At 39.7% G+C, this 20174-nt stretch overlaps 1 protein-coding gene across 4 annotated transcripts in view; it reads right to left on the bottom strand.

Annotated features, from left to right (window-relative positions):
• The window catches only part of OPA1 (OPA1, mitochondrial dynamin like GTPase), a 93575-nt gene extending 77466 nt beyond the window's left edge, over positions 1–16109 (bottom strand). For 2 of the 4 annotated variants that reach the window (XM_021070063.1, XM_021070065.1), the window contains exons 1-6: positions 15880–16101; positions 10135–10453; positions 9210–9306; positions 5968–6075; positions 5414–5467; positions 4138–4205 (exon numbers count right to left, since the gene is read on the bottom strand). In XM_021070063.1, the coding sequence (XP_020925722.1) occupies positions 4138–4205; positions 5414–5467; positions 5968–6075; positions 9210–9306; positions 10135–10453; positions 15880–15911 (678 nt within the window). In that variant the 5' untranslated portion in view covers positions 15912–16101. Of the gene's footprint in view, positions 1–4137; positions 4206–5413; positions 5468–5967; positions 6076–9209; positions 9307–10134; positions 10454–15879 lie in introns of all 4 variants that reach the window. The other 2 variants (XM_021070064.1, XM_021070066.1) reach the window with 2 other exon arrangements.

Here is a 20174-nt window from a genome sequence, read left to right as displayed (position 1 = left end):
GAGATTATATGACAGAAATAGCCCATTAAATAGTAAGAATGAAAAGACAAAGTAAATAGTACTTCATCTGTCAAATGTTTTAAATATTGAGAGTATAATTATTGGCACCAAAATGGTTATGGAAGGCTTCCTGAAGATGACAATTGAACTGGGCTTTGAGGATGAACGGAATTAGGCAGAGAAAAGGAAGAGGGAGATTTCAGCTGGGAGGTACAAAATAAGTAAAACCACATAAATAAGAATCAGAGTAACATGAGGAAAGGGAGAGCATTACTGCTTAATAGTTATATTTAAAACTGTAACACTACTTTTTATTATTTGGACTTTTAAAAATCCTTCAAATATTTTTCTATAAGTTATAAATGTGCTTGCTTGTAACCTTCAAAATGACTATACATCTAACTTCTGTGAGATGTTTCTGACCTATCAGAAACATGAGAGAACAAAAGCCGATAATAAAATGTCCCATTTAGCAAAATAATTTTCACCTGAACATAATGATCTTACTGAATCTACCAAAAGGAAATACACTAAGTGGTCCTGCCACCTGTATATATTATGACCAATATACAGAAATCTGCTTATGTACAAACCAGGTGAGGTCATTAATTCCCTAAAAAAGGCTTGTCACTCCAATTCCTAATTTGTCTTTAAGCAGTTCTAAGGAGCTCCAGGTCCCAAGAATGCTATTTAGCTCACACTCAGGGTTCTTTCTAATATTCTTCTATAGTGGGTACAAGTTTTAAAATCTCTAATTAAATAAAAGCATTTATTATGGAGTGGTTTCGGCATTTTTCCCTTTTTTTTTTTTTTGGATTTTTAGGGCCGCACCTGTGGCACATGGAAGTTCCCAGGCTAGGGGTTGAATCAGAGCTACAGGTGCTGGCCTACAGCAATGCGGCTGCAGCACGGCAGAATCCAAGCTGTGTCTGTGATCTACACCACAGCTCACAGTAACACCGGATCCCCAAACCATTGAGCGAAACCAGGGACAGAATCCACATCCTCATGGACACTAATTGGATTGGTTGCCACTGTACCACAATGGTGAACTCCCTCCATTTTTAATTTGTCAAAAAAAATATCAGAACTTCTGATCAAACATAACTATTGTCCACAAACTGAAAAGATATACATTCAGGCAAAATCAAAGAAACTTGGTGTCTAGTTAGCCTGCGCAGCATTATGTGGGAGTATATGCTTCTTGAGTTTCCAAAGATCCCAATTATAAATTTCCAAAACACCCAAAAGTCTTAGGGACCCCAGACTGAAAACCACACGAGAACCAATCTGTCTACTGTGTTGCTCATTCTGATTCAAGTAGATCTGACATCCATGTCCTTCAGCCGCCTCTCACTTTCACTTTAGTTGACTTGGAAAGGTTCCTAACTATCCCTCAGCTCACTAGCAGTTTTCTAGATGTGTTCTTATTGAAAAGATCAAATCTTTTTTAGTTCTAGTTGTAGAAATGTTTTTAATTTATTACAACTTAAAAAAAATCTGATTCACTTTTACTTTTCCATTCCTAGTATAAGTCTAGCCAGAAACTTAGCATAAACCAGACAATCATTAGGCTAAGGCTCTGAACATCATTTTAAATCCAGGGCTCTCACACACCAGGCTGAACCAATCAAAAAGGTATTGCCCAAATTCTGGATACCATCCTACCATCTCTGATTATTGCCCACATTTTAAAACTTGATGTTTTAGAGTAATTTCAAAAGGCTTCTGCTAAGGTCTCCTTTTCCATGCTTTCATTCAACCTTCAACTTACAGACAAGTCTCTTAAAATCAGTTTATATGCATCTTGTCTGAGCAGTTCATTATTTTCAAGTATCACAGGTAACAGTCAAGCCTTGAAAACATAATACTGCATATTAATAAAATTCAAAACTAGTAGGTGAGGCTGAAAATACTTTTTCTGTACAGCAAATATTTATATTAGCATTTAATGCTGTTTGATTTAGGCTTCAACGAAAACAGCTTAATCAGAATTATAGATTAATTCTTATATTTATAACTCATACTTGGAAATAATTGGTGACTTTTTAATGGGCAAGATAATTGCCATGAATTACGGAAAAGTTTAAAAAAAAAAAAAGTCCACAAGAGTATCTACCTTTTTAAAATTATAAAATAAAGCAAAAGATTTGCTATCATGTCTATTGTATAAAATAAAATCTGTAAGGAATTCCCGTCGTGGCGCAGTGGTTAATGAATCCGACTAGGAACCATGAGGTTGTGGGATCCCTGGCCTTGCTCAGTGGGTTAAGGATCCGGCGTTGCCGCGAGCTGTGCTTTAGGTTATAGATGCGGCTCCGCTCCCACATTGCTGTGGCTGTGGCGTAGGCCGGCGGCTATAGCTCTGATTAGACCCCTAGCCTGGGAACCTCCATACGCCGCGGGAAGCGGCCCTAGAAATGGCAAAAAGACCAAAAAAAAAAAAATCTGTAAATGCAAAAAATTTCCCAGACATCTGTTCTCTTGTTTTATCTATACTGCAGAGCATCTGATCATTTACCAATTACTATTCATTTATCACCTTAGCAGGATTTTAAGGGAATTACCCAAGTCAGGACCTCAGTAGGTTTCTACTTTACCAAAGCAATACTAGGCCATACCAGACAATAATGGAGATGCAGGCCTCCCCAAAATGATCTAGGCAACAAGAAATCTTGTCACGCAAAATCCACACTACCATGCCTATAACAGAGGTTGTTTCTTCCCAGTTAGATTAGCTCCTCTCCACACATTAAACCTATCTGCATTAAGGGCCAGGGCCTTGGCTCAATATTAGCTGCGTATCATAGGCTAATTTCTATTCACATTTTTCTTTCCAGTAGCCATGTATAGTCAAGGGTGTCTCTTGGTTAGAATAATGTTATTGTAAAAAAATATTAAAAATGACCAAATTAAAAGGCAAATACACATGCATACATAAACACACATTTTGAAAAATGTTTTCTCCCAAATATCAAGTTAAAAGACAAAAGAGAAGTTCCCATGGTGGCTCAGTGGGTTAAGGATCCAATGTTGTCTTGAGGAGATTCAATCCCTGGCCTTGTTCAGTGGGTTAAGGACCCAGTATTGTCGTAAGCTGTGGCAAAGGATCCAGTGCTGCTGTGGCTGTGGTGTAGGCCAGTAGCTGCAGCTCCAATTCGACCCCTACCCTGGGAACTTCCATAGCTACAGGTGTAGCCACAGAAAGAAAAAAGCCAAAAGAAAAAAAACTTTTGAAATATAATTAAAACTTGGAACATTACGTAAAAAGTTCAAAGTTGAAGGACAGGAAACAAGATGGAAACCTTTCCACATAAACATAAAATTACTTCAATGTATGAAAACCCTAATAATCTTCACTATTTTAATTTTAAATGTTCACAGAATATTTTTTCAGATATATACTTAGGTATTATATTTTTAAAAACCTCCAAAGAATCAGTTATCTGCCCAATTCCAAAAGATGAAAAAAGAGAAAACTAAGAAAATGTCAGGATAACATGACTATAAATGCACAACATATGTGATTCTACATCAGCAGTTCTCCTAAACCGTTCTTATGCATTAATATGCATGTATTGAAATTAACATATCCTAAATAATCCCCACATAATTTTGTTGACTATCAATGTAACAGAAATCTGTTTATCCCCTAATAATGAACATGCTATTCTCTTAATATTTCCCCTAAGTATATGTCATGAAACATTAGTCCATAGAATATATTTCACAGAATAGGGATTCTACTAGTAAATAAATCTGGAAAGCTCTGCACGCTTTTTGACTTCTCTTAGATTCACAGTGTCTATTAAGGTCTGAGAATTCCTAAAGAAAAGAAGCTTGCTTATTTTATTTACAGCAGCTTTCCCCCACACATATTTAACAACAAAACTTCTAGGGGAGACAACCCAGGAAACCAGTATTTCACTGACGTATTTGAGGGAAATGGGCTTCTCCAATTATATTTCCAAAACTGTCACATAACATCGTGCATTTTGTACCAAGATTAATAACAATACCTCTATTGGATGCTTTTATACTTGCTCCTCAGATGTTACTATTTTCACATCTTCCAAGTAGGTGAAAACTTTGAAAAAAATCTTTCAAGACTATATGAGAATGCTCCTTTATACTTACCTTTCTATAACGCTTGTCACTTTCAGATCCAGGATCTGTTGCTCTAAATGCTGTTTCTCCAGGTGAACCTTAAAGATAAATATGCAGTCCTTTAAATTCTCCAGTGAAGTCAACAGCCTAAGCTAAATTCCAAATTATGTTTAGTCAGTTGAAAGGTAAACTGATTTTTAGAGCAAAAATCACCTTTTGGAAAACTATTCTCATTTTGAGGAACATAATGGCAACCTAAGGAAAAAAACTCAAAAATATTATAGGACATGTTTTTTTTTTGGTCATCTTAGGGCCCCACCCCCAGCATATGGAACTTCCCAGGCTAGGGGCTGAATCCGTGCTACAGCTGCTGGTCTGCACTACAGTCACAGCCACGCCACATCTGAGCCACGTCTGTGACGTACACTGCAGCTCACAGCAACACTGGATCCCTGACACACGGGCGAGGCCAGGGATCAAACTCAAGTCCTCATGGATACTAGTGGGGTTCATTACTGCTGAGCCACAATGATAACTCCTTTAGCACATTTTTAACTAATTTTTTAAAAATATCAATATAGGAGTTCCCATTGTGGCTCAGCAAAAACGAATCTGACTAGTATCCGTAAGGACTCAGTTTATTCCCTGGCCTCGCTCAGTGAGTTAAGGATCCAGCGTTGCCATGGGCTATGGTGTAGGTCACAGACCACGGCTTGGTTCCTGCACTGCTGTGGCTGTGGCGTAGGCCAGTGGCTACAGCTCTGATTAGATCACTGGCCTGGGAATCTCCACATGCCGCAAATGAGGCCCTAAAAAGTGAAAAAAATAAAAATTAAAATAATCACTGAAAACTACACACACCAAAAAACCCCCTAATCTTTGATAAGGATTATTTTACATGAGAGTACTTACAGTTTGGCCACCTACTACCGCCATTACAGACCACAATGAATAAAAAAAATTAAATTAAAAATGTCAACTGTGACAGGACAGATAAGACAAAACTAAAATTACTTTTTGTTCCAATGATCAGAAACAATCAGATCAGTTTCAAGAAAATATTTTGGTTAAGCAAACTTTCTTTTTAATAGCTTGAATCTAATATAGATACATATTCAGGAATTTTAGTTTTACCACAAAATATTATTTCTACCTAAAGGATAATGAATTTGCCCAATATGATTCTGACATTTTAAAACTCAGCATAAGCAGCATTATAAATTTGGTCTGCAATTTTATTTGCGACTAGTTTATTAGAAGCATTTAAGAGGCATGTTAAGGTCAGCAAAAATATCTGTTTACACACCTAACAAGAGAAGTAGGTCAGAAGCTTCTATGACTTCACTAACCAATTTGTGACCTGTGAAAAATCAGCAAAGGGGGAAATAGAAATGTAAAATTTAATAGGAATGCGCAAACAAAGATGTCTTGAGACCTCAGATTTATATGATAGGGCAGAATTGGGCAAATACACCAGGATTAACTGTAGTAAATACTACTCATTATGGTCCGTGATAATTAGTTTTAAAATCACCAAATTGGCTTTAATCAATTATGAAAAGCAAACACACAGGAAGTCTCATCTACTTGTCAAGAACAAGTGATATATTTTTCCCTCAATACCTAAAGCCAAACATGCTGAAGTTCTTTCACATTTTCATTCTGTTGGGCCAAACAAAATTTAAAACTACTGAGCAACAAAACTTTATGCTTACCATTTTTTCAAGATCCTAGTTTTTATTTGGACTAAGTATTTTCATTTAAAAGCTGGGAATAAATAAATGAATACATCTTAAGCATTTTTCCTCTGTGTATCCTGACATTTCATGGGGATAAGATCAAACACAGGTCCTTCCTTACCTGTGGTGAAAAAGTCTTTCAATAAGCTGAGGCTTTCAACAATCTTGTCAAAGTCAGGCGTCAATTTTGCAAGGTCCTCTGAATTAGGAAGGGCGTTTCTAATTTTCTCTGGAGAAGAGAAATACAGTCTCAAAATAAGAATTTGACTATTAAATTCAATTCATAAAATTTAAATATCACACATAAATTTATTTATTTATTTATTTATTGTCTTTTTGCCATTTCTTGGGTCGCTCCCATGGTATATGGAAGTTCCCAGGCTAGGGGTCAAGTCGGAGCTGTAGCCACCAGCCTACACCAAAGCCATAGTAACTCGGGATCTGAGCCTCGTCTGCAACCTACACCACAGCTCACGGCAATGCCGGATTCTTAACCTACTGAGCAAGGCCAGGGATCGAACCTGCAACCTCATGGTTCCTACTTGGATTCGTTAACCACTAAGCCATGACGGGAACTCCAAATCACACATAAATTTAACTCAAATATTTTTTCAATTATTCTCCCTATAACAGCTGCTACATATATCTGAAACAATACGTTACTCTGATGATATTCTATAAGCCATGAAAATTTTAAAAAGACTCACTGGACATGGCTTAGAAGGCTAGCTTTGATTTATAAGTTAAATGCCTTGAAACAGAAGCACTACATTAACAGTGGATTGGAATCAGAAATACTTTTTGGGAGGAAGTCACAGCAAAGAGGCCAAGAATCAAAGGAAAAAAGAGAAAAAAATAAATCTCTTGTAGCACCTGGCCTGAATTTAAAAAGAAAAAAAAAAAAAGTGATGAAATTCCAGCTCAGGAACAGAATTCTATTACTTTTCTCTGTCCTTTCATATTCCCTAAAAAGATTCACACTTGTTACTATTTCAAAAAAAAACTGTCTATGAGCCCAAGACAAGCCTTTATTTTTGCTAGATTTATTTTTACAGTGATCAAGTATTTATTTTTGTTTACAAATACTCAACAATTTGTCAAAGTTTGAAGCAACCGTATTTATTTTGGTTTATAAATACTCAACAATTTGTCAAAGTTTGAAGCAACCTTATGTCTTCTCAGTTAGGAAGGGCTTATCTAATTTTCTCTGGAGAATATGCATCAGGTCTCATTCTAAGTGCTACAAAGGCATTAACTTGTTTAATCTTCATGGTAGTCCTACAAAACAGTTACCATCAACACCATTTTACAGATGAGGAACTGGGCACAGAGATTAAGTAACAGGGCCCTTGCATAGAGCAAAGTGAGGAAGTCAGGTTTAAGCCTAGACAGTCTAGCTTCAGAACCCAGGCTCTCAGCCACTATACTGTGGTACAGGTCAATGTACAAACTTAAAAAGCTCTCCTCATGTATGTTAGAAAATAATTTGAAAGAGTGATCTTATTGCAAATATCTTTGCCAATGCAGCAGTTCTAACTTTAAGAATGTGCTGTGAGTAGTGCATGCAGAGATTAAATCTACCTGTGCATACACTTAAGCTAGAGTCTAAAAAATGTTTACAAAAAGTCTAAAAAAAGAGACTTGAGGAAAATAATTTTATCAGAAAAAAATTTTTTTTAAAGATCAGTATGACTGGAGTTCCCATCGTAGCTCACTGGTTAACGAATCCGATGAGGAACCAGTTCGATCCCTGGCCTCGCTCAGTGGCTCAGTGGGTTAAGGATCCGGCGTTGCCGTGAGCTGTGGTGTAGGTAGCAGACGTGGCTTGGATCCTGCGTTGCTGCGGCTCTGGTGTAAGCTGGTGGCTACAGCTCTGATTAGACCCCTAGCCTGGGAACTTCCATATGCTTCGGGAGTGGCCCCAGAAAAGACAAAAAAAATAAAAACAAAAAAATAATCGGTATGACTTAGTGGCAATCACAACTTTCAAAAATACTTTTTTCTCATCTATCTGTTATTAGAAAAGGGGAACAATGGCAGACTAACGGGAGAAATTACTCTGGACACTGGCAGGCTTTCAAAATATCTGATTATAAAAAGTACAGGTAACCAAGTTATCCAAAGACAGCTAATCAGGTGTGGCACAGTGCATCTGTTCCGGGTAACATTATACGACATTGAAAGTGATGTCTAAGAAAGCTGCTTGGCGGAGTTCCCGTTGTGGCTCAGTGGTTAATGAATCTGACTAGAAACCATGAGGTTGTGGGTTCGATCCTGGCCTTGCTCAGTGGGTTAAGGATCTGGCGTTGCCGTGAGCTATGGTGTAGGTAGCAGACACAGCTTGGATCCTGTGTTGCTATGGCTCTGGCGTAGGCTGGTGGCTACAGCTCTGATTCGACCCCTAGCCTGGGAACCTCCATATGCTGTGAAAGCGGCCCAAGAAAGGGCAAAAAGAAAAAAGAAAAAAAGCTGCTTGGCAACATGGAAAATGCTGACCAGTGCATCAGCAGCAAAAGACAAGATTGCAAATTGTGGATTCATTATGACTGTACAATCTTTTTTTGGGGGAGGGGAGTCTTTTTGTCTTTTCTAGGGCCACACCTGTGGCATATGGAGGTTCCCAGGCTAGAGGTTGAATAAGAGCTGTAGCCACTGGCCTACACCACAGCCACAGCAACCTGGGATCTGAGCCGCATCTGTGACCTACACCACAGCTCAGGGCAACACCAGATCCTTAACACACTGAACGAGGCCAGGGATCGAACTCGCAACCTCATGGTTTCTAGTTGGATTCATTAACCACTGAGCCACGATGGGAACTCCTGACAGTACAATTTAAAAAAAGAATTTTTTTTTTGGCCATGACCACAGCATGCAGAAATTCCCAGGCCAGGAACTGAACACTGTGCCATAGCAGTGACCTGAGCTGCTGCAATGATAACACTGGATCCTTGACCCACTATGCCACAAGAGAACTCCAAAAATTACAGTTTTTAAAATTATAAATTTAGTTCAAAAAAACTAAAGCATTAATCACACACACAAAATAAGTACAATTAAAAGAAAGTGCTCCTTAAGGAGAGTGACAGCTATGTTAAAGTGATGAACTAGAGGATAATTTCTTCCACCAATTTTTTTCTTTGCTATTCTATTACTCTTATCATTAAACTGTTATACCTTAAAATTCTGAGTTAAGAAACTACCTCAATACAACTATTTTTCCTAAAATAAAGTATATTTATTTACTCATTTTTTGGCCATGCCCACAGCATGTTCCCAGGGATGAACCCGTGCCAAAGCATCCTTAATCTACTGTGCCACCAGGGAACTCCCCCCAAAAAGTATTTTAATGTTGATACAAACCTAAATCGATATACTCATCAATCTCCCACACAATGTCAGGCACAATCCACTTATAGTCACTAAGGTCAGGTATCATATCTTTCCACTGATCAAAAGTCTAAAAGACAAGAAAGTATGCCAATCAAATGCTCTGAATGCCATATAAAATATAAAGAAAAATTATTTAAATTTATTAGTTAAAACATACTAAGAGCAATGTACTATGCTTAAAATTTTTAGAAACAAAATGGCCTTAGCTCTTCTAAAAATAAATTAGCAGACAAGCATATAAAACATGTAAATGTTCCTTCACCAAATATAGAAACTGCAAAAATTCAAAATATACTCCTACTTCACACAGATTTCAGATTTGACTTTACTTTAGGCTTTAGCCCCCTTTCCTAACCTTCTTTCTTAAGTTTTTTTTTTTTTTTTTACTTTAGGCTTCAGCCCCCTTTCCTAACCTTCTTTCTTAAGTTTTTTTTTTTTTTTTTTTTTTTTTTTTACTTTAGTCAGATTTGACTTTAAACAACACTGAAGCATGGAAGGAAGAGAGACCAGGGGTCAGGACAGCTTGCCTGTGGTCCCAGAGCTGCCACAAAGTGGTTGTCTGAGCTTGCCTGTGCTTCCAAATGGCAAAGCAGAAAATCAAACCTAGGTGTTCCTACTCCCAGCCCACTGCTCCTTCCATTAGGCTGTTTTCATCACCTAGAAAAACTAGGGTTCAGAAAATAAATTTTAAAAAATAGTAATAATAAAAACTAAGATTCAGAGAGCATTTTCCTCTTAGCACCATTAAAACAATTTAGCATGTGGTGGAGACCCACAATAAATGTTTAAACGTCTAATTATATTCTATTACACTAAAGAAAAATGATATATGCTATGAAACCTTAAAATAATCATGCTGGAATAATTAGAATAGCAGCAGGAAAGTTAAACTCACCTTTTTGGCAGTATAGCCACCCCCAACAGCAGATCCTAGTATGAGGTACCGAAGTTTTAAGAGTCTTGCAGCTAATCTCGCTGGCCAAAAATTCCTGCGGGGCTGGTAGCCATATTTAATTGGAGAAAGTTTCAATTTACGTAAAGGAAGGTTTGTTAAAGAGGAGAACTGCTGAAACGATGTCCTGAATTGAGGTCTTTGAAGCTTTAAGGTAGGATGACGTGAATGATAAATACTTCTCGAAACCAGGTGCAGTTTTTGTAGTGGTAAGCTTCCTTTTATTCCAGAGCTGTGTTTCACTAAGGACTGGCAGACCTCGCTGAAAGAAAATGAGTGTGGGAGAAAGATCAGACAGGGAAACAACATAAAGGAAATGATATAAAAAGAGCAACAGGAGTCCCTGTCGTGGAGTCCCTGTCATGGCTCAGCAGAAACGAATCTGACTAGCATTCATGAGGATGCAGGTTCAAGCCCTGGCCTTGCTCAGTGGGTTAAGGATCTGGTGTTGCTGTGAGCTGTGGTATAGGTCACAGAGGGGGCTCGGATCCTGCAATGCTGTGGCTATGGCATAGGCCGGCAGCTACAGCTCCATTTCAACCTGAAACCTGGGAACCTCCGCATGCCGTGGGTACAGGCCTAAAAAGATAAATAAATAAAAATAGAAAGGGCAACATACAAAAGAGAAAACATGCAGGGGGACACATGACCAATCACACTGTCTTAGGATAGCTCACAGTTACCAACCATTTGCTGTATGTCAGGTGCTATCTCATTTAATCCTGCTGATAATTCTATGGTAAAAGCCCTAGTATCATCCCCATTTTACCAATGAGGAAAAGGCGGCTCACAGACATAAGTAACTTGCTGAAGTCCCCACCAATATAGGGAGTAAAGATGGGATTCAAACCTAGGCAGTGGGACTCTGGAGCCTGTCCATCATGGACTATATGTGGGCTATGATCCTGTCAAGAAATCAACATTGGAAAGAAAAAAGGTAGAGATTTGTTTTATTAACTATGGATAGCTGTTTGTTGTCAGTAAAGTTGAAAACAAAGTATCTTTGTATAGTGACATATCCCAACCAGACTTATCATGGTAATCGTTTTGAAAAAGTATAGAAATACTAAATCAATATGTTGTATAATAGGAAACTAATAGTGTTGTAGGTCAATTATATTTCAAAAACAAACAAACTCACACTGAGAAAAGAGATCAGATTTGTGGTTACCAGAGACAGGGGTAGCAGAAGAAGGAAACGGATGAAGACAGTCAAAAGGTACAAACTTAATAGTTCTAAAACAAATAAATACTAAGAATGTAGTGTATGACATGATAAATATAATTAACAAGGCCGTATGCTATATATGAAAGTTAAGACAGTAAATCCTAAGAGTTCTCACCACAAAAAAAATTTTCTATTTCTTAAATTTTATATTTATATGAGAAGACGGCTGTTCACTAAATTTATTGTGATATCATTTCATGATGTATGTAAGTTAAACTGCTATGCTGTTTCTACATAGTAACAACAAAAGATCAGAAGGAGAAATTAGGGAAATGATCCCATTTACCAATGCATCAAACAGAATAAAATACTTAGGAATAAACCTACCTAAAGAGACAAAAGACCTGTACTCTGAAAACTATAAGACGCTGATGAAAGAAATCAAAGATGACAAAAAGAGATGGAAAGACAGACCATGTTCCTGGATGGGAAGAACCAATATAGTCAAAATGACTATACTACCCAAGGCAATCTACAGATTCAATGCAATCCCTATCAAATTACCAAGGGCATTTTTCAAAGAACTCGAACAAAATATTTTAAAGTTTGTTTGGAAGCACAAAAGACCCAGAATAGCCAAAGACATCCTGAAAAAGAAAAATGGAGCTGGAGGAATCAGGCTCTCTGACTTCACGCCATACTACAAAGCTATACTCATCAAACCCATATGCTACGGGCATAAAGATAGAAATATAGATGAGTGGAACAGGACAGAAAGCCCAAAATTGAACCCACATACCTACAGTCAACTAATCGATGACAAAGGAAGCAAGAATATACAATGAAGAAAAGACAGCCTGTTCAATAAGTGGTGCTGGGAAAAATGGACAGCCACATGTAAAAGAATGAAATTAGAACATTTCCTAACACCATATACAAAAATAAACTCAAAATGGATTAAAGACCTAAATATAAGACCAGATGCTATAAAACCCTTAGAGGAAAACATAGGCCAAACAAGCTCCGACATAAACTATAGCAATATCTTCTCAGATCCACCCCCTAGAGTAATGGCAATAAAAACACAAATAAACAAATGGGACCTAATCAAACTTAAAAGTTTCTTCATAGCAAAGGAAACGCTAAGCAAAATGAAAAGACAACCCACAGAATGGGAGAAAATCTTTGCAAATGAAGCGATGGACAAGGGATTAATCTCCAAAATTTATGAACAACTTCTGCAGCTCAATACCAAAAAAAACAACCCCCATCAAAAAACAGGCAGAGATCTAACCAGAAAAAGTTAAAAAACAAACAAACAAACAAACAAACAAAAAAAAAAAAACCCACCCCAAGAAGAAAAGAATCTAAATGTCTATGTTGGAGCTCCTGTTGTGGCTCAGTGGAAACAAATCCAACAAGGAACTATGTGCTTGCAGGTTTGATTCCTGGCCTCGATCAATGGGTCAAGGATCCAGCATTGCCATGAGCTGTGGTGTAGGTCGCAGATGCAGCTCAGATATGGCGTTGCCAGGGCTGTGGTGGAGGCTGGCAGCTATACCTCTGATTTGACCCTTAGCCTGGGAACCTTCATATGTCATGGGTGCGGCCCCAAAATGCAAAAAAAAAAAAGTATATGTTGGTGATGCCGGTGCCTGAGCTCTTCCCTCTTGTCCTTCCTGACAGAGACGGAGTTTCCCACCAACAACCACACTCCTTATTCAACACAGTCATCGTACTTACTAAGGGCCAGGCCCCATTCTAAAGAGTTTTGAAATATTAATCCATTTAATTACCTGGGGATAGAATCTTTTTTTTTTTTTTTTTTTTATTTTCCCACTGTACAGCAAGGGGGTCAGGTTATCCTTACACGTATACATTACAATTACATTTTTTCCCCCAGGGATAGAATCTTAAAAGGAATCAAAGAACACAGAAATAATGCTGTGAAGAAGGACAGTAAGGGAAAAAGGGAAAAAGTGCCAGATATTATACTAGATATTTACACAAACGCTACTATTAACTCTCAGAAAAACCTAGTAAGGTAAGCATCCTTATCAATTTGGTCTTTTGAACTGTGTCTTGCCTAAGGTAAAAAGACTAGTGAATGGTGGAAAAGGAATTTGAATGTATACTTCTATATTAGGCCAAACTAAAAATTAAATGTGATGCAAAACAAAAGCCCCCCAACCCCACCCCACCCCAGAAATCACCTATTCTCTATCATCCATCATCTTCTTCTAACCTATGTACTGTTCCCTAGTACATAATTATTTTTTCAAAAATTTTATGCAGGGAAAAGCAAAAAAACAAAACAAAACAAAAAAAGAGAAAAGAGACCAAAAAAAAATTTTTATGCAGGGAGTTCCCTTCATGGCTCAGCAGTTAACAAACCCAACTAGAATCCATGAGGATGCAGGTTCAATCCCAGGCCTCGCTCAGATCCTGCCTTGCTGTGGCTGTGGTGTAAGCCAGCAGCTACAGCTCAGATTTGACCCCTAGCTTGGGAACTTCCATATGCCTCGGGTGCAGCCCTAAAAAGCAAATATTTATTGCACCTAAATAAACATTGGTCATTGGTCTTCTCACATGTTCATGAGCATGTATTTAGACATATATGTCAAAGAATGTTTATCTTTAAAGAATAGAAATTTAAATTTACTCTTTCACAACACACAGGAACTACATCAAAAGACAAACTTCAGATCTTGGGGCTTCTGACCTTTCACATCTTTACTTCTGCTGAGAGCTAAACTGTGCTATCCACACTAAGACTTTTAAGCTATAACCATGGAGTCAATAGTAACTTTAGAAACAATTTAGTGGACAGCATCCAACGGACTAAACAATTATCAGTTATTAATCAGTTTGTTTTTAAACTCAATTTTTAAGTTTTTCCTACATATCTTAATTGCCCCAACAAAGTATGCTACTTTCTGCAAAGTCTTTACTAATTTTTTTTTTTTTGCTTTTTAGGGCTGCACCCGAGGCATATAGAGGTTCCCAGGTTAGAGGTTGAATCGGAGCTACAGCTGCCGGCCTACACAACGGGAACTCCAAGTCTTTTCTAATTTAAGGAAAATTGAATATATTTCCCCAGTAAATACTGAGGAGTAGAAATAAAAAAGGTTGTAAATAACTTAGTTCAGTACCAAGGGATGCAGGTTTACTCAAATTAAAATTCCACGAGATTAGAAATAACTTATTCAATTATTCTAATTGACTAAAACTATAACTACTGCATGCTATTCAGTTCTAAATTTAGACTCAAGTTAACCTTCATAAAACAAATGGATTCCATCCCTTAGAAACACTAAATTTCTGCACTTAAAATATTATGCAGAAAAATTCAAGACAGGTGTTTGGGAGTTCCTGTTGTGGCTCAGTGGTTAAGGAATCCGACTAGGAACCATGAGGTTGCAGGTTCAATCAGTGGCCTTCCGGTGAGCTGTGCTGTAGGTTGCAGATGCAGCTCCGATCCCTCCTTGCTGTGGCTCTGGCATAGGCTGGCAGCTATGGCTCCGATTAGACCCCTAGCCTGGGAACCTCCATATGCTGCGGGAGCGGCCCTAGAAAAGGCAAAAGGACCAAGGGGGAAAAAAAAAAAAAAGGTGTTTGGAGATTGAGTTAATTTAGGAAAACCAAGTTTTTCCAATTTTGCTTGATGCATGTTACTGCTCATCAAATGCCTGCAACAATGAGTTAAACCTGAAGGATATCTAAGACCACTAGAACACAACCACGTGTAAAGGCTGAAGTTAAAATTACTCTCATTAAAATGCACTATAGAGATGTAAATACTTCCACGACTTTCTCTTTAGGATTAAGTCAGGCCTGGGCGACAACAACATAAAGATTAGAAAGGTGGTGCCACATTCCTCACCTCTCATCCAAAAGCAATTCTCCCTTCCTAAACACTGAAAGAAAAAAAAAAAAAAAAAAAAGCTGCTATTAAGAGAATATCTCTAATTTCATCTGACACAGCATGCGCCACTGCTCCAGACATAACTCCAAATCACGTTCACTCAGCAGACTAAGGAAAGAGGCAGAGTCCCCTTCACGCCGAGAGACTAAGTCGGGTACCTGCAAAAGCAATGTAAGCCTGGCGTGGAGGTAGAAGAAAAACACAGTGAGAATTAAGACTCAGAAAGGGTGACACATGGATAGAGTCAGAGACTGGGGAGCAAGGAGGCAGAAACAAGCAGCTACCAGACGCAGAGATAATAGCGAGAGCAGAAAGGTTAAAGGGACAGGCACAAATAATAATAGGAACAGGCCAAGAATGAAAAGCACCCAGAATCTTCCGAATGGCATAGGGACAGGGACCAGTACTGGGGCCAGCATCTCCGGTAAGCCCAGTCACGGCTCCTGTCACTCAGGTCCTCAAAAACATTCCGGAATTCTCCAACTGCCCTCTGCCTGGCCTGAGACTTATCTGCATATTCTGGAGATAGTGATGGGACAAGCCGGTTTTCCGGAGGCCTCAGAGATAACGGGGCCAGGTCGGAGCCCGCACTTACCAGGCCACGGCAGCCCGGCGTAGTCGCCACATTCTGCCGGCGAGGAGGTCACACAGACGCCGAGGCGGCCAGGCGGGAGCCCCGCTGTTATCCCCAGTCCGGCTTCTGCTCCAGGAATGACCCAGGAAGAGGCCCTCAGCAACAAGGGCACAAAGCAGCCACCGCGGCCCTCCCAATGCGAATGGACTTCCGCGAGAGCCTGCTCGGCACCCGTACTCGGTCCGTCAGGCAAACCACCACCCCCACCTTCCTAGGCGGGCAGCACAAATGGTCCGGGGGAGGACTCACGCATGCGCTCAAAGCCTGTGTGAGAAGCAAGGTAATTTCCCCTTCGCTCTCCCCCACCCGCCTTCTTTGTTTGAAGGAGGAGGAGGCTGAGTGGTGTATTTGAATGTCTCCAGTTAGACTCTGGGACGGGAAGAGTTCAGGTGTTGGGCAGGGACTGGCAGGGTGAAGGACTTGAGATCCGAATAAAGTGTCAATGCTTGGCTACCAATTTGAGAAAATTTGGACTGTTGGAGCACAGAGGAGCTTACGGAATACAAAATTAATACAGCACAGGGATAGAGTAATAGAATAGAGTAATGCCCTTTTGCCCTGCTCCTTTTTTTAGGTGTTTTTGTTCACGAAGCACTTTGATGTCTTAGCACAATCTCGGGGGAGGTGGGGGGTGCTGAAGGAGGAATGGTCAACAAGTTAAGTGCTTTAGAGTTTCTGAAGGTTAGATCCAAGAGGAACTCAGATGAATTAAGCAAACTAAGGGTTTGGAACAAGCTTGTGCAGGCTATAAAGGCGTCAAAAAGTGATTTCGTTCATTCGCTCCCTGTCAGTTTTCATCTGGCTTTTAATTTAACTAATTTATTGAAATTGCTGCTCAGGGAGTTCCCGTCGTGGCGCAGTGGTTAACGAATCCGACTAGGAACCATGAGGTTGCGGGTTCGGTCCCTGCCCTTGCTCAGTGGGTTAACGATCCGGCGTTGCCATGAGCTGTGGTGTAGGTTGAAGACACGGCTCGGATCCCGCGTTGCTGTGGCTCTGGCGTAGGCTAGTGGCTACAGCTCCAATTCGACCCCTAGCCTGGGAACCTCCATATGCCCCGGGAGCGGCCCAAGAAATAGCAACGACAACAACAACAACAACAACAACAACAGACAAAAAGACAAAAAAAAAAAAAAAAAAAAAGAAGAAATTGCTGCTCAAAGTCTTGCAGCAATTCCATATTGCCAAGGGTCACTGGGCCGCCCTGCATTCAGCTCAGGATGTTGGGCCCTCAACGCTCTCTCTTTTTTTTTTTTATTACTCAATGAATTTATTACATTTATAGTTGTACAATGATCATCACAATCCAATTTTATAGGATTTCCATCCCACAACCCCCAGCGTATACTCCCACCGTCAACGCTCTCCTTAAAGGGCTTCCCTCTCCTAGCTTTCTGAAAGTCACACTCTCCTTTTCTCCAGGATCTGCTACTCCCCAGCCTCATTCTCCTTCCAACCTCTCAACTTTGGAGGGTTTCGGATCTCAAGAAATCCTGGACCCCTTTTCATCTCTGTCTGCATTATCTCCTTAAGTAGTCTAAGTCAGCTCTACAAATTTAAATACCTTTTACCCCTTACAATGCTTATCATTTTATGCTTTATGTGGAAACAGGCCCATATATGGGATGTGGCCTAGAGAAGGTAGTGAAGTCAATTAGTGGCATAGCCAGGACCAAAATCAGAGGGCTGTGTGCCCCCTTCTTTTTAAGGGCACCACCTCTAAAGGAGCTAGATGCAAAGAAAATTACTTTTCCCTTAATCATCAGAATCCTTAGTCAATATCCATCCATTCGCAGTACTGCCAAGTGTAAACATAGTTATTGGTAACATAGTCCTCAAACGAAGGACTCTGGAAAATTTATTATATTTCTTATTTATTTATTTTTTAGGGCTGCACCTGCGGCACATGGAGGTTCCCAGACTAGGGGTCTAATCGGAGCTGTAGCCACCGGCCTACGCCAGAGCCACAGCAATGCGGGATCCGAGCCACATCTGTGATCTACACCACAGCTCACGGCAATGCCGGATCCTTAACCCACTGAGCAAGGCCAGGGATCAAACCCACAACCTCATGGTTCCTAGTTGGATTCGTTTCCGCTGCGCCACGACGGGAACTCCTGTTATGTTTCTTATGGTGACTTTTTGCTTGTTTTATTTTGCCTGTTTGCATTTTAGGGCTGCATCTGCAGCATATGGAAGTTTCCAGGCTAGGAGTCAAATCAGAGCTGATAGCTTACACCACAGCCACAGCAATGCACAATCTGAGCCACATCTGCAACCTATACCACAGCTCACAGCAATGCCAGATCCTTAACCCACTGAGCAAGGACAGGCATTGAACCTGGATCATCATGGATACTAGTCGGGTTCTTAACCCACTGAGCGACAGGGAACTCCTAAAACACTTATTTTAGTGATACTTTATAATGTGTGTAATATATGAGTAGTATGGAACATGGACAGAATTCATAAGTAAGTTTATTGGGAGTGAGCTTCAAGGCTTTGATGAGCAGGGGAATAATAAGAAAATTGAAGGGCTGCTGCTCAGACCCTGACAAACTTCTATGAGGCCTTTTCCAATGAGTCCATTGCCTAATCACTGGGTTTGAGGTTCTAACAAAATGACATAAATGCTTTTTCTGGGGCCCAGAGCAAGGATGAGGCAAGGGGCTATAGCATTACTACTGTTTGTTTATATTGCTCTCAGCTGACCCCCTGAGTCACAACAGGAACTCTTGGCCACTGTTTTAATGCTAGGAACTAATAGGGACTTGCTATACTGATCTGTACAAACTGTAGCTCTTTCCAGAACTGTAGAGTTATGCGAAAAGTCCTTTGTTATTGTTAATTTACAGTTATTTTATAAAGAAAAAAGGGGAGAGCACCAAATAATGGCAACTCCCTTCATATATGGGTTATTGTTAATTTTACAAGACCCTTGTTTTGCTATCTTTTTGTTTGTTTGTTTGTTTGTTTTTTGTCTTTTTAGGGCCACACCTGTGGCACATGGAGGTTCCCAGGCTAGGAGTCCAATCGGGGCTGTAGCCGTTGGTCTACACTACAGCCACAGCAATGCTAGGTACGAGCCTGTCTGTGACCTACACCACAGACCATGGATCCTCAATCCACTGAGCAAGGCCAGGGATCGAACCGCAACCTTATGGTTCCTAGTCGGATTTGTTAACCACTGAGCCATGATGGGAACTCCTGCTCTTTTATTTTTAAGCATTTAGCTTACTGAATCTGTTGCCAGAAAAATTGGGTTCACTTTTGGTGGGTATTGAGCCAAAAGACACAACCAAGCCAAAGATTGGGAGAAGGATGGATTTATTACTTTCAGCAAGAAGGGAGAAAATCAAGAATCTTTCCTGAAGCAGTGTCTCCTCCAACAGTAAAACTGGGGAATTTTTAAGCTAAGGGTACATGCATATTCTCATGAAGGGGCTTGGCAGTCAGCAGAGTCCAGGGTTTTAGTTGATCGAAGTTTAGAGGGTCAACATAATTATCCCTTAAATTCCAGCTGATCTGGTGGTTGAGTGCTTCAGGCTATAATCTACCATTGAAACAGAACTGGGAGTCTTTATAACTGATGTATTATCTTTGCTGTTGTTACTTCTTTTGCTTGATAATGGTTGTTTGTATCTGTATTCTTTTGTTCCCTTAAGATCATTAATTACTGAGATCTGAGGGTAAGCCTGGTGGCCAGATTTATATCACAAAATGGCTAAAGCCAAAAATGTCTTCTCTTATGCCAAGAAAGCCATACCTGTTTGTTTTTTTTCCTCCTCCTGGCCCTCTACCTTATCTGCTTACAAATCATTCACATATATTCAAAGATATATGCATAATGTTTACTTTCACATTGTATGAAATAACAAAATATGGGAATCAGCATCATTAAAAGATAAACTGAGTCATTAAAAGATTTAAGGGTTTGGAGTTCCTGTCCTGGCCAGCAGAAACAAATTGGATCAGGAACCCTGAGGTTGCAGATTTGATCCCTGGCCTCAGTGGATTAAGGATCTGGCATTGCCATAGCTATGGTGTAGGTGGCAGATGCAACTCAGATCCTGCATTGCTGTGGTTGTGGTGTAGGCTTACAGCTGTAGCTCCAATTGAACCCCTAGCCTGGGAACCTCCACATGCCTCGGGAGCAGCCCTAAAAAGGCAAAATAATAATAATAATAATAATAATCTGGTGTTCCCATCATGGCTCCGTGGTTAATGAATCTGACTAGGAACCATGAGGTTGTGGG

This window comes from Sus scrofa, chromosome 13 (assembly GCF_000003025.6).
Source record: "Sus scrofa isolate TJ Tabasco breed Duroc chromosome 13, Sscrofa11.1, whole genome shotgun sequence".
NCBI classification, from domain to species: domain Eukaryota; kingdom Metazoa; phylum Chordata; class Mammalia; order Artiodactyla; family Suidae; genus Sus; species Sus scrofa.
Note: the sequence above shows the minus strand (reverse complement) of the source record. Positions and strands in the feature narration are given on the sequence as shown.